The 15,711-nt window shown below is 37.2% G+C and overlaps 1 protein-coding gene across 1 annotated transcript; it reads left to right on the forward strand.

Annotated features, from left to right (window-relative positions):
• Positions 1-292: 292 nt before the first annotated feature.
• Positions 293-15,427, forward strand: LOC147571262 (uncharacterized). The gene is made up of 14 exons (XM_086696463.1): positions 293-380; positions 3,506-3,559; positions 4,213-4,317; positions 4,494-4,547; positions 4,817-4,918; positions 5,436-5,489; positions 6,178-6,282; positions 7,076-7,129; positions 9,511-9,609; positions 12,397-12,450; positions 13,500-13,604; positions 14,134-14,184; positions 15,082-15,186; positions 15,423-15,427. Exons 2-14 carry the CDS (start codon positions 3,544-3,546, stop codon positions 15,425-15,427), a joined length of 909 nt encoding a protein of 302 aa, XP_086552589.1. The 5' UTR covers positions 293-380; positions 3,506-3,543.
• The last annotated feature ends 284 nt before the right edge of the window (positions 15,428-15,711 follow it).

The following is a 15,711-nucleotide window of genomic DNA, read 5'->3' on the forward strand; positions in this document are numbered from 1 at the left end:
TCTGGAGGTGCCTGGGTGGCTCAGTCGGTTAATCGTCCGACTTCGGCTCAGGTCATGATCTCGCAGCTTGTGAGTTCAAGCCCTGCATCAGGCTCTGTGCTGACAGCTCAGGGCCTGGAGCCTGCTTCAGATTCTGTGTCTCCCTCTCTCTGCCCCTCGCCCACTCGCTCTCTCTCTCAAAAATAAGTGATAAAACATTTAAAAACTTAAAAAAAAAAAGAAATTATTACTGCTATCTGAAATGAAGATGTATACCAAATTTCTTATTTTCAAAGGTGAGAAGACTGAATCTAGTGAGCTAAAAAATGTTCTGGGAAATCTCGGAATTGAGCTCACAGATGAGGAACTAGAGAAGCTGCTGAAAATACTGCCAATTGATGGTGAGTCATACAAGTGTCTGTGGGAGCTTCCAAGGAAATTAGATTTTTGCAGATCTGCATGAAAATTTTCACTTCTTCTCAAACATGATGGAACATTTTAAAAAAACTAAAATGTAAGCTACATCTTAAAACAGTAAGTGTCGTTTAGAGTTTATTTTAGAAGCCAAGCAACTCCTCAGATGTAAGTTGCCATCAGAGCCAACAAATGTCTACTGTCTCCCTTCAGGGCTTATACCATAAGAAGGAAAAAGAGAGAGATAAGCGAGCAATGGAAGAAATTAAAAATAAAAGTCAGAATTAAAAAGAAAGCAAAGAGATATTTGTACAGTACAGTAGGCCCACTCAAGGGGACCAGCTTATCATATTGAAAAAGCCTTCTCTTCCTTAATTTCACTGTTATATAAAGATGAAAATTTTAGGTGAAACATTTTTTAAAAATTTTTTAATGTTTATTTATTTTTGAGAGACAGAGAGTGATAGAGCACGAGCAGGGGAGGGGCAGAGAGAGAGAGGGAGACACAGAATCCGAAGCAGGCTCCAGACTCTGAGTTGTCAGCACAGAGCCTGACGCGAGGCTCAAACTCACAAACTGCGAGATCACCACCTGAGCCGAAGTCAGACGCTTAGCCACCTGAGTCATCCAGGCACCCCATAAGTGAAATATTTATAATGGTACTACCGAATTATCATCCACATATTGTACAAGTAACCCAATATAGCATACAATTAAGTGAATTCTAATGTATTCACCACATTCATCACAACAATCAATTTTAGAACATTTTTATTATCCCAGAAAGATATTCCATACCTATTAACAGTCACCTCCCAATTTCTCCATCTCCCTCAGCCCTGGGCAACCACTAATCTATTTTCTGTCTCCATCAGTTTCCCTATTCTGGATATTCCACATAAATAGAATCATATAATACGTGGTCCGTAGTGACTAGTTTCACTTAACATAATGTTTTCCAGGTTTATCTCTGTCCTGTTATGTATTAATACAGTTGACGCTTGAACAACACGGGTTAAGAGCACTGACTCCCTGTGTAGTCGAAAATCTGTGTATAACTTTTGACTCTCCAAAAACTTAACTACTAATTGCTTACTGATGACCAGAAGCCTAACTGGTAACGTAAAGTCAATTAACGTACATTTTGTTGTTATATGTATTATATACCCTATTCTTACAATAGGTAAGCCAGAGAAAATAAGATGCTAATAAGAAAATCATAAGGTGGGGCACCTGGGTGGCTCAGTCAGTTAAGCGTCTGACTTGAGCTCAGGTCATGATCTCACGGTTTGTGGGTTCGAGCCCTGCATCAGGATCTGTGCTGACAGCTCTCTCTCAAAACTAAATCAACATTAAAAAAATAATTTAAGAAAATCATAAGGAAGAGAAAATACATTTACAGTGCTATACTATAAAAAAAAAAAACAAAACCCACGTATAAATGGACCTGCACAGTTCAAACCTCTGTTTTTCTAAAGTCAACTGTACTTTGTTTCTTTTCGCTGCTGAATAATAGGCTATTCTATGGATATAACACATTTTATTTATCCATTCGTTGGTTGATGCGCATTTGGATTGTTTCCACATTTTAGCTATTATGAATAATTCTCCTATGAACGTTCATGTACAAGTTTTTACATGGATATATATTTTCATTTGTCTTGGGTATATACCTAAGAGAGAAATTGTTGGGTCATATGGTAATTCTGTGTTTCACCTTTTGAGGAAGTGCAGGCTGTTTTCCAAAGAGGCTGCATTACTTTCCATTTCCACCAGCGGTGTATCAGAGTCCCAGTTCCTCCGCATCCTGGTCAACACTTGTTACTTCTGTCCTTTGATAATATCCTAGTGGGTATGAGGTGGTATCTTATTCTGGTTTCGACTTGCATTACCCTGATTGCTAATGATGTTAAGCATCTTTTCATGTGAATATTGGCTAAACGTATACCTCCTTTGGAGAAAAATCCACTCATAACCCTCATCCGTTTTTAAATTTGGTTATCTTCTTCTTATTGAATCGTAGAAGTTCTTTATACATTCTAGATACAAGTCCCTTATATTTTCTAGATAGAAGTTCCTTATCAGATACATGATTGCAAAAGTTTTCTCCTGTCCTGTGAATTATCTTTTTACTTTCTTGACAGTGTTCCTTGATGCACAAAAGATTTTTAACTTTGATGATGTCCAGGGTATAACTTTTTCTTTTGTTGCTTGTGTTTGGGTGTCATATATTACAAAAATGTCTAATCTAAGGTTAAGAAAATTTACAGTCATGTTTTCTTTCAACATTTTTATAGTTTTAACACTTACAATTAGGTCTTTGATCCATTTTGAGTTACTTTTTGTATAAAATGTGAGCTAGGGATCCAAAAGAATATTCTCTTTGCATGTGACTGTCCAGTTGTCCCAGCACCATTTATTAAAAAGACTGTTCTTTCTTCATTGAATGTGCAAGTACCTTTGTCAAAAATCAGCTGACCAAACATTGGAAGGTTTATTTCTGGATTGTAAATTCTATTCCATTAATGTATATATCTAGTTTTATGCCAGTACCTCCCTGTCTTGATTACTGTCACTTTGTAGTTTTTAAACTCAAAAGTGTGAGTCCCCTACTTCTTTTTCCTTTTTAAGATTACTTTTGCTTTTTGGAGCCTGAGCTTTATCATATGAATATTAGGACCAGCTCATCAGTTTCTGCAAACAAACCAGCTGGAATTTTTTATAAGAATGTATTGACTCCGTGGATCAGTTTAGGGAATATTGTTACATTCACAGTATTAAGTCTTCCAATCCATAAACATAGGATGTCTTTTCATTTATTTAGGTCTTCTTTAATTTCTTTCTATAGTGGTTTAGAGTCTCCAGAGTATAAGTTTTGTACTTCTTTTGTTAAAATTATTCTTAGGCATTTTATGCTTTTCATGCTCTTGTAAATGAAATTGCTTTCTTAAGTTTTCTTTTCATTTGCTTGTTGCAACTCTATAGCAATACAGTTGATTTTTGTATGTTGATACAAGACTGCATTTTCTGCTTCTGAAATTATTCAGTTCATGCTATTTTTGTGAAACTCGTATTCATTCTACCATTACATGAATTATGACTTTTCTTACAGCCAATGGAAAGTTATATCGTAATAGACTACTGAAGGCTATGAAGTCTCTCAAAAGTAAGTAAAAAACGAAATTATAAGGCATGTTATCTAGGTCTCCAGGTACACCATCCAAGCATGAATCTTGGCCCTATATAAGCTTTTATTTATAATTCTCCCAGCGTAACTACATCTTACCTGCTGTTAATATACACTTTCTCTTGGCAGGAAGTCCACTGTCTTCTTAGATTTTTTTCAACTTTTTCTCAAGAAGAAAAACCAACCCTGGCAAAAACAAACAAAAAACCCTGGTTGTTATTGAAAAGCAATGGTCAGCTACAATAATCACTAATAAGTCAAGCCAGTAAACAAAAAAGAACCCTACTTTTTATGCAGAGTAATTAAGTTAGTGGTCTGCAGTTCTGTTTGTTCCAGCACCTTAACCTTGTCTTACTTTGTAGGCTTGTCCACAAGAATAGACTAAAGGAAATGCGGTTCTGACTCCATTGACTTTCTATTTGAGTCTTTAAGTGGAAAAGCCTATTTGGGATTTCAGCCTTGTCAAAGTGTAATAATAACAGAGGCATGAAATATATTTTATCTTTTGTTTCTTTTGTTTTAATAATATGTGGTCATTGAAGTTAATAATAGTTTTCCTAAAAAACATTTTTAAATTTTACTATTATACAACTTTTTTTTTTCAAGTGTTGCTTTACTGTCTCTTTCCTAAGATGGGAAGATTAAAAAGAATTACCTCCATACTAGTTTGGGAAATATGGGAATGGGGCTCACAGACGAGGAATTTGCTGGATTGTCAGGAGACCTACAAGTTGATGGTGAGTACCAAAGGTAGCATTCAGGATCTATTTATCTTGATCTTCGATTTAAAGGGGTATCAATTAAAATTATGTTGTGAGACAAATTTAGCTGGACTTTATTATACTCTAAAAACAAAGTGTATCTTTTTCTGAGCTCATGTCATTGATTACATGTCTCTTTTGGACTTCTGTAGCAAACGGGAATGTTGATCTGCATGACGTGATGGAAGGAATGAAAGCTATTACAGGTGAGCACAAAGTCACTATAAACCTAAATTCCCATTGGAACACTGACTATATTTTACCATTAACCTTAAATGCCATGTTGATTCTGTTACTGTACTCCGTATTATAAATATTTGCCCAGAGTTGGGCTTTGTGGTATTCGTGTTTTGGTAATAAAATTTTAGCTTCAAGTCTTGGTAAGAAGACCCTTACTCTCTTAAAAAAATAATCTAAAAATAACTTTTTTAGAGTCACTAAATTTCCCTCACGAGCCTTTCTCTTTCTGATTAAGGGAAAGTTGACATCAAAAACCTGGAAACCGTTCTAGGTGACATGGGAATCAAGCTCACAGACCAGGAACTTGAAGATCTGAAAGAAAACCTGCCAGTCAGTGGTGAGCACGTGAGATACCATTGGATTTTGAGCTTTAGGTGTTATGTACCGTTAGCAATGAAAGGAATGGAACGAGGGAACTTTTTACGCAGAAGAGGTCCAGATTGTAGATGGGACAAGAACACTGACAAAGAAGTTGAGAATGTAGTATTTGGACACAGGTGGCATGGCCACTAGAAGAGTCTGCGAAGTTCTGAGGACAACAAAGTTTGCCTTTCCAAAATGGCCGCTTTTGAATCTCATCTTTTTGTTATCAAATTCAAGAGTTGATATTTTATGAAATAGAAAGTCAAATTTACATTTTTTAAATAAGTATATTTTTAATATTTTAAATCTTTTCTTCTGTTCTATATTCAAGCATATTCTTTGAATCAGCTTGAATTGCTGAATGGCTATTTAAAGTGCATAACAAAATGCCCAGTAACAAAATGCTGTTATAATCTGAAGGGGAGGAGAGCGTTCTTATGCTATTTTATATCATTTTATGAGCTTCAAGTTATGTGTTTTTTCTGTTACAGTTGATAATACAGTTGCTCTGAAAACTTTGAAGGATGAAGTGAAAGCTTTTACAGGCAAGAATTTGTTATAAATGATTTGCAACAAATTGTGGTTTACACTAAAAATTTTAATAGCATTTTCTCAAAATTCTACTACTGCTTTACAGATTCACATACTTTCAGTATTCATTTTGATAAATATGTGCATCTACTGATCAACATCTTAATCTAACATTATCTGGGTTTATAAGTAAAACAAAAGGACTATTTCTTCATTGTAAGTCATATATTCTTTGATGCTTTTTTTCAGTAAAAGTGCCTGGCTCTTATTTATACACCCAAACCTAGATGATCACAGCAAAAGCAGGGTGGAGCTGTAGAAATAAAAGTCCATTACCAACAGCTAATTACATAGTTTTAACAAAGTAAAGTAAAATATGTCACACTTTGTTAATTGTGTCTTGTATCATACTAACCGTCTCTTGACCTTATTTCTGGATAATTATATGACCAGATTTGCTTCTGTACTATGTGATATCATTCCCAGTGTTAGGGATACATCCCATTTGCTAATATCGAGGGACAAATTCTATTTTTTATTTAGCATTTGACTCTTTTTATTAGAAAATCTTTCACTCCATCTTTCCTTTTCATTCTGGTATCAGAGTAAGGACTAGAGCAGCAAAAGTAAATGTTTAGATCATGTTAAATAATCAGATTGTCCGTTAATAGTTTAACCTGTAACTATTCTGTCTTTTCAAAGGAGAAAAGGTTGATTCCAGGGACCTACAAAATACTCTAAAAGACATGGGGATTGAGCTTACAGACAAGGAGGCCAAGCAACTGAGGAAAACACTGCTCCTTGATGGTAAGTGAATGCCACATAAATGCCACCATGCCTTCCAGGGAACCTGACTTTATGGGTCAGTGCGAGCCATTCTTAATCTTTTAGTAGTACAGTTTTGTCTTAAAATGCCATAAATTAATAGAGAAAGGCACTTCTGACTTGAAAAGAAATTCTTTCATTACCTCGTGGAACACAATCTGAAATTCATCACTACATTGCCATATAGTAATCTGAGTGACTAATACTATCCTCTCAGATTGGTATTAGTTTTGCAATAAGAGCAAGGAAACATAATGAAGGAGAAAGAGGACATCAGTAGAATAAAAAGGAAGAAATATTTTAATGTATTTTTTAGAATGGCACCATGGGAGAGTTTAATAAATGTCTGTAATTCCAAAGAATGGGTAAGTTTGTCACTGTGGAAAACACCTATCTATCTCTATCTATCTATCTATCTATCTATCTATCTATCTATCTATCTATCTATCTAGAGCACATGAGCAGGGCAGGGGTAGAGAGAGAGAGAGAGAGAGAGAGAGAGAGAGAATCTCAAGCAGGCTCCACACTCAGCACAGAGCCTGACATGGGGTTCAGTCTCATGACGGAGATCATGACCTGAGCCCAAATCAAGAGTCAGATCCTTACCGACTGAGCCAGTCAGGCACCACAAACATTTATATTTTTAAATGTCCACGTCGTATAACTATAAAATAAATGCATTTTTAAAGCAAATCATTGAAATGTATCTTTCTACAATCATATAATTTGTAATGTTTTGGTTTTCTGGAGATCTGAATTGTACTTTTTCTTACAGCCCACGGAAAGGTGTTTCAAAGCAGGTTGCTGAAGGATGTGAAGTATAATAAAAGTGAGTAAGAAGCACAAAGATGAGGCATATGAAATATCCTTAAGCATTAAATTTATATCACTAGGATATAACACCTTATTTTGCTTCTTGTACCACATCTATGTTTTTGCTGGTAGTAATCCTTACTTTATCTTAGATGAAAAGTTCTCTACTGCATTGTGGTTTTTTTTTTTTTTTTAACGTTTATTTATTTATTTTTCAACGTTTTTTATTTATTTTTGGGACAGAGAGAGACAGAGCATGAACGGGGGAGGGGCAGAGAGAGAGGGAGACACAGAATCGGAAACAGGCTCCAGGCTCCGAGCCATCAGCCCAGAGCCCGACGCGGGGCTCGAACTCACGGACCGTGAGATCGTGACCTGGCTGAAGTCGGACGCTTAACGACTGCGCCACCCAGGCGCCCCCCGTTTATTTATTTGTTGAGACAGAGAGAGACAGAGCATGAACGGGGGAGGGGCAGAGAGAGAGGGAGACACAGAATCCGAAACAGGCTCCAGGCTCTGAGCTGTCAGCACAGACCCCGACGCGCGGGCTCCAACTCACGGACCATGAGATCATGACCTGGGCTGAAGTCGGACGCATAACCGACCAAGCCACCCAGGCGCCCCTGCATTGTGTTTTTGAAGCTTTCTCTGAAGAAACAATTATATGAACAGAAATAAAGATGGAAGGAAAGTAAGGAGGGAAGGAAGGAAGGAAGGAAGGAAGGAAGGAAGGAAGGAAGGAAGGCAGGCAGGCAGGCAGGCAGGCAGGCGTGTGCAAGGGAGGAAGGTGGCAAGGAGAAAGGAAGAAGGTTTGGGACTTACTCCAAAATGTGAGCAGAAGCAAACAAAACAATCTCAGAGTAAGAGTTTAGGAAAGGACTATAATTTCTACTTCTTGGTGGAGATTACTGGTTATTGCTCTTTAGTTACACTTGCTCAGCCCTGCCCCACCTAACTTTTTCCTGGGCCTGTATGTTTAACGTTTGAGGAAACAAATTCTAATTCTAACTCTGCTTTTAACTCTTTATTTTTTTTATTTTTTTAATGCTTTTTTATTTTTAAGAGAGAGACCAAGAGAGATAGAGTGCGAGTGGGGGCGGGAGGGAGCAGAGAGAGAGGGAGACACAGAACCCAAAAGCAGGCTCCAGGCTCTGAGCTGTCAGCACAGAGCCCAATGTGGGGCTCGAACTCACAAACCATGAGATCATGACCTGAGCTGAAGTTGGACGCTCAACCAACTGAGCCACCCAGGTGCCCCTGCTTTTAACTCTTTAAATTGTAACTCAGCTTGTAAAGAGCTGTACATATATATTGTCGTTTTGTTCTTTGCTCGAAAATTTTAGCAGTTATGCTAGATTGTGAAGTCATTCTCTTTTAGCAGTATATTCATGTAACAGCACCAACTATTACTATCTTAAAGAGATATTTGCACCCCCATGTTCATTGCAGCATTATCTGCAATACCCAAGACAAAGACACAACATGTCTCTTGACAGATGAATGAAGAAAATAGAATATATATATATATATATGTACATACATAATACATAATAGAATATTATTTGACCGCAGAAAAGAAGGAAAGCCTGCCATTTACAAGGATGAAACTTGAGGGCATTATGCTAAGTGAAATAAGTCAGACAGAAGAAAACAAATACTATGTGAAACCTCCTATGGGTGGAATCTAAAAAACCAAACTCATAGAAACAGAGACCTGATTGGTAGCTGCCAGAGGCAGGGGGTTGGGGAGAGGAATAGGTGAAGGTAGTCAAAAGGATGCAAACTTCCAGCTATAAGAGGAGTAAGTTCTGGAGATATAATGTAAGGCACGTTGACTATAATTAACAACACTATCATATTTTTGGAAATTGCTGAAAGAGTAAATTTAAAAGTTCTCACCATACACACAACCAAAAATGTAACTATGTGAGATGACAGATGTGTTAACTAACCTTATTGTGGTAATCATTTTGCAGTGGATATATATGCATATATTGTACACCTTAAACTTATACACTGTCATATGTCAATTATTCAATAAAACTGGGGGAGGGGCGCCTGGGTGGCTCGGGGGTTGAGCGATGGACTTCGGCTCAGGTCATGATCTTGCAGTTCGTGAGTTTGAGCCCCGCGTCGGGCTCTGTGCTGACAGCTCAGAGCCTGGAGCCTGCTTCGGATTCTGTGTCTCCCTCTCTCTGCCCCTTCCCTGCTCATGCTCTGTCTCTCTCTGTCTCTCAAAAATGAATAAACATTAAAAAATTTTTTTAAATAAGATAAAACTGGGGGAAAGGGGGAAAACATTCATGTCTGTTAGTTGAAGATAATAATATACGTTCATGAATTTTTCTAAATATTTTGTATTCATTCCATTTTTTCTTTCCTTTTCATGTTTTCAAGGAGGGAAGATTGATGTAAATAACCTGGATCCTGTTTTAGAAGCCATGGAGGTCAAGCTGACAGAAAAGGAACTGAATCTGTTAAAGGATCTTCTGCGTGGTGAGCATTATAGAAAACACTGTGATTTTAAACAGATGTTGTGCTTGCAGAATTAATTTTGACTGTTTCGAAGGTTTAAATTATTTGTTGCCTGAAGGCATTTGAATAGCTTGCAGAAGAACTCAGGGAGGAAAAAGGCTGTGTGTTTTTTTTTTTTTTTAACGTTTATTTATTTTTGAGAGAGAGCCAGACAGAATGTGAGTAGGGGAGGGGCAGAGAGGGAGACACATAACCCGAAGCAGGTTCCAGGCTCCAAGCTGTCAGCACAGAGCCCAATGCCCAGGAACCGTGAGATCATGACCTGAGCTGAAGTTGATGCTCAACCGACTGAGCCACCCAGGTGCCCCAAAGGCTGTTCATTTTTGTTGCTTTAAAACCTCTCATCGGGGCGCCTGGGTGGCGCAGTCGGTTAAGCGTCCGACTTCAGCCAGGTCACGATCTCGCGGTCCGTGAGTTCGAGCCCCGCGTCGGGCTCTGGGCTGATGGCTCAGAGCCTGGAGCCTGTTTCTGATTCTGTGTCTCCCTCTCTCTCTGCCCCTCCCCCATTCATGCTCTGTCTCTCTCTGTCCCAAAAATAAATAAATGTTGAAAAAAAAAATTAAAAAAAAAAAATAAAACCTCTCATCTATTTCTTTATACATCTTGGACTATGGGTGGATGCTAGTGAGAAGGGGAGGGATTTTTGTTGTCTGGTTTTACAAAAATAGGATCTGCAATGTGGTTTTTTTATTTTTTCTCGCTGATCCATATATCACTGCCATTCACACCATGGTGCAGAACATCATCCATGAGAGGCTCCACTCCTCAGTGCCAAGGCCATTGTGTGTACCTGCCAAATACAGTCCTCTCTGTGTTCTGACCATTGAGCCGGATGGCTTATTCGCTTATAAAAGAATATGAAGATTTGACAGCCACTAAGTGCACCTGTCATTGACACAGGGTTCTCAAAACTAAAACCTAGAAATGCCACACACCTGTCTGTGCCTTCAGGAGAAAGCTCCATGTGTCAAATCTTGATAATGCAGTATGTCCCGTGTAAAGAGGAGCCTGTGTAGATTGGCACATTCTGAGGAATCTGTCAGTGTAAAGTGGTAACATCTGCCTTTTTTATTTACAAATGTAAATGAAATGTAATTATTCAGCCATTCCTCATTTCTCTATTCATAGATATTGAGATGCTTTCTTTTCTGGTCACTATAACAAAGAAAGTTAACAGAAAAATATGTATAGTATTACAATTTTTAAAAAATATATGTAATACACTTTATAAACATAAGAAAGTTCTGGAAGGCTATACACAAAACTGTTAGTAATAGGAGAGGTACTGAAGCTGAGGAGAGGTAAAAGAAGGGACGTTTACCTTTTCTTAAACGCTCTTTTTTTTTTTTAGTCTGTTACACAAAGTATGTTTTAAATTCTACTTTTTTAAGCTTAATTTATTTTGTGTTTAATTTAAGATGAATACATGGGGTGCCTGGGTGGCTCAGGTGGTTAAGCGTCCAACTTCGGCTCAGGTCATGATCTCACGGTTTGTGAGTTTGAGCCCTGCATCAGGCTCTGTGCTGACAGCTCAGAGCCTGAAGCCTGCTCCGGATGCTGTGTCTGTCTCTCTTTCTGCCCCTCCCCTGCTCACATTCTGTGTGTGTGTGTGTGCGTGTGTGTGTGTGTGTGTGTGTGTGTGTCAAAAATAAATAAACATTAGGGGCGCCTGGGTGGCGCAGTCGGTTAAGCGTCCGACTTCAGCCAGGTCACGATCTGGCGGTCCGTGAGTTCGAGCCCCGCGTGGGGCTCTGGGCTGATGGCTCAGAGCCTGGAGCCTGTTTCCGATTCTGTGTCTCCCTCTCTCTCTGCCCCTCCCCCGTTCATGCTCTGTCTCTCTCTGTCCCAAAAATAAATAAACGTTGAAAAAAAAAATTAAAAAAACAAATAAATAAATAAATAAACATTAAAAAATTTTTTAAAAAGATGTATACAAATGGTGTGGTAAAATGACAGGATTTGGGCTATGTTTTTATCTACCAATTAGGTTCAGCGGATCACTAAATTGACCATTTAAGTAACTAGTTCCTATCAAATATCCCTCACTGCTTAACACTGGTCTCTACCTGCCCATTGCATCAACATGTGCTAACACAAGATAACAATCCTAACGAATACTGAGAGATACATAATTTTAAAAAGTGAGGAAAGTAAGATTGAAGGATTACTCAAATCACACAAAGCCACTAACGAATGTGGACCTGGCAGAGTTAGAACATTTAATAATTGAAGAAAAAAAATTGTACATGAATAATATGTACATGAATAATATGATAGGACATTCAACATACAGTGTTTTCAATTTCAAAAGATTTTAAAGGACCTCTTGGAACAAAGTCAATCTTTTGGTAAAGGTTATTTTTATATGTCTCATTTCAAAGTTCAAAAGCTGTGGAGTACAATAACCTAATTTGCTCAGAAAAAAATCACATCCCAACACACTTGTAACAGTCGGCATTGAATTCATTGTTTCTTCTAAGAATCATGGAATAGTTATAACCTGAATTTTCTTAAATATTAGGTGAAATAAACTTTGACAGTTTTCATCTTTATTATTTAATAAAACCATTTAAGATTTTTTTTCATTATTTATTATTAAATCTTGGTCCTCATTGCTAATGAATTATTTTCCTTGGTCATCTTCTGGAACCATAAATCTTAGATTTAAAAAAAAAAAACCTCCTGTCCTGTGTATCTTTTTTCTGAGTCCATGTTATTGTTCTTCTCTGATTAAACTTTGTTGTAGAGGCTCTAAGAAAGTTGATCTGCAAAAACTGACGAGGAAAGTAGAAGCTGTTGCAGGTGAGGAAAAAGTTACCAAATACATATGATTCTGATTCTTTACACATATTTTATATTCTTCCCTGTTACTTTATATTCCTTTTAAATTATGATATTTTGGGGCACCTGGGTAGCTCGGTCAGTTAATGTCTGACTCTTGATTTTGGTTCAGGTCATGATCTCACGGTTCGTGAGATCAAGCCCCGCACCTGGCTCTGCACAGAGCCTGCTTGGGATTCTCTCTGTCCCTTTCTCTCTGCCCCTCCCCTGCTTACTCTCTCTCAAAATAAAGAGGCATTAAAAATAATAGTAAATAAATTAGGCATAATTTTTAATAAACTGATTTCCTGGACTTTGGTTTTTCAGGGTTTTCTTTTTTTTTTAAGTTTTTCTTTAAATTCTAGTTAGTTATCATATAGTGTAATATTGGTTTCAGGAGTAGAATTTAGTGATTCATCACTTATGTAACACCCAGTGCTCATCATAACAAGTGCCCCCCTTAATACCCATCACTCATTTAGCCCATCCCTTGCCCACCTCAGTTTGTTCTCCATCAACCCTCAGTTTGTTCTCTATAGTTAAGAGTTTGCCTCCCTCTCCCTTTTTTTTCCCCTTCCCCTATGTTCATCTGTTTTGTTTCTTAAATTCCACATATGACTGAAATCAGAAAGTATTTGTCTTTCTCCGGTTTGTCAATGCTTTAACAACAAAACATAGTGCCATATTTTGTTAGGCCCTGTAATGTCATTTTTTCCAGATTTTTACTAAACACATATTAGTGCAATAAAAAGAGACTAAAGTTTTATTACCTACTAGTAATCTCCCACAACAGAATATTATGAAATGCATTACTCTGCACTCTGTTATTTTGTCTCTATTATTACTAAAGTTATGGAAATAAACACTTTAATATTTTACCATAACTACAGTCAAACGGGACTCATTTGACTTTATTACAGATTGAGTAGTTGGTGCTAATAATTAAACAGCAATAAGAGATTTCATTATTATTTAGAATAACTAGATGGTTCTTTAAAATCTCACATGTTACCATTTCTGTCCTTTTAAAGGAGAGGAAATTGATGTCAATGACATGGAAACAGTTCTAGGAAACATGGGAATAGAACTCACAGATAAAGAACTCTCACAACTGGTGAAAAATCTGCCAGTTGATAGCGAGTATTTAAATAAAAATGTAGTCATACAGGGAAGTGTATTGTTAACTTGTGAAAACTTGTAAAATTGTCTCTATCTTATTGCTTGTCAGAAATAAGTTTATGATTCATGTTACATAATTTTAAATGACTATTATATGTTAAAATTTTCTCTGTGCCAAATTTATCTTTGGTTTGAGAAGTAACCATTGTATCATCATGACTCCTATCATCAGGATTCAGTTATATTACTTATAACTTTTGAGTCTATCAAGAGATGTAAAATTTAATCCAGAATAAATGAGAAAAAGAGAAAGGAGTGATCTAATAGGGGAAAATGAAAATATCACAAAAGAAAAATAAAAGATATTTTTCAGAATGGCAGAATGTCAGTATCCCCATCCCTTATAATTTCATTATTTGCCACTAAATCAGAAAATTTCTAAGGCAGTTCACAAAAGATGTCTTACTGAAATTGCTGATTTCTTACTAGACAGTAATGAAGTTCCACATTGCTCTTCTGTGATCTGAATAGTCCTTTTCCTTACAGATGGAAAGGTCTATCGAAGAAGGTTGCTGGATGGTATAAAGTTTCTTAAAGGTAAGGGAGAAACTTAACAAAACACAAATCAGTCTGAGATCATCACGTTTGGCATTTAGACTAATTCCTTGTGATTAAATTGTCAACTCTGCCACTTAACACATTATTATATACTTTTGTTTCTTTTGTAGATGATCGTGTTCTTTAGGAGATCATCTTTTATGTTGTAACTTGGAAAGAATTCCTATGCTTTCTTGGGATTTTTCAAACTTTGACAGAAGTAGAAATTATCAGAGCCCAGGCTACATAGCAAAAGTAAAGGGAAAATTAGCACCTCTTCAGTTAGTTTATTCAGCAACAAAGGACTACTAATCTGACATTTAGACCAAGAGAGCAAGAGAGTGCTAGAAAGTCTCCAAGAAACTGAAAGAACACGGGACTGAATAGGTAGACAGGGAGCAGGCCAGGAAAAAGGTCATGTCTAAGCAAGGTTCCGAATACCACCTTCATGATTTCTGCCAAATCCACACACTATTGGTACTACTATTAATATTTTCACTGATACTGATTTACTTTTTACTTAAATTAAAAAAATTTTTAAATGGTAATGGAAAAACAGCATGCCTTAACGTAACTAGACGTTAATTGTAAAAACGAACACAATGAAAATGAGACAATAGTGGTTAGAAAAGCTGGAATTGTTATCACCCTACTAGAATTCTCTGAGAAGTCATTCTGTCACCTTTCAGTTTTTATACTGGGCGTGCTTATATTAAGATTAAAATTAAAACAATAAACTCAAACTCGAACTCTTATTATTGACTCTGTCCTCCTGTAAAGATCTCATCAGGCTTTGGTTTTTTGGAGGAACATGATAACCATCATCCTCTCGAGGTGAGGGTTTATCCCACATTTTAGGGACATTAACTGTTACCTGTATACTTCTTTTTCCATAAGGAGGGAAGATTGATTCCAGTAAAGTGGGTGAAGTTTTGGGAGCTATGGGCATGGACCTCACTGAAAAGGAGCTTAAAGACATAATGCAAAATCTGCCAGTTAATGGTGAGCATTTTGGATGCCACTGAACACTCCAGAAAAACTACTTTTGTAAGCCTATTTAAAACAATCATTCAAAATGCTTGTTTGACATCAAGAAGGCATTCTGAAAAGCTTGGGGAAAAAAACTCAGGTCCAAAGAAAGAACGCATCCTGTCTGTCGCTGGTTTCACATGCACACTAGAGAAAGATTTCAAGATAACTCGACTTTTTCACTCAACCTTACCTTTTTATCCCTACAGAGTAAGGGAGAATTGATAGGTATTGCTCAAATTACAATTGAGCTCCTTGGCCACATTTGCTAATGCGTGACATCAGTATTTACAAAAAGGGTACTTAGTATAGGTGTGGCTATCTGTAATGTTGTTGTTTTTTTTCCTTTGTTAATGTGTCCAGAGTATCCCTGCACTACATGGCCGCCATCTCAGTGTCTGTCTGTGTCTCACCTTCACATGGGTCCTATGGGGAAAAGTCTATTGCAGGCAACTTAAAACAGTTCTTCTCTAAATCGGTAGCCGAGTGAAGTCACAG

The sequence above is a fragment of the Puma concolor genome, unplaced genomic scaffold (assembly GCF_028749965.1).
Source record: "Puma concolor isolate L17-30 unplaced genomic scaffold, mPumCon1.1.hap2 unalloc_scaffold_34, whole genome shotgun sequence".
Taxonomy (NCBI): domain Eukaryota; kingdom Metazoa; phylum Chordata; class Mammalia; order Carnivora; family Felidae; genus Puma; species Puma concolor.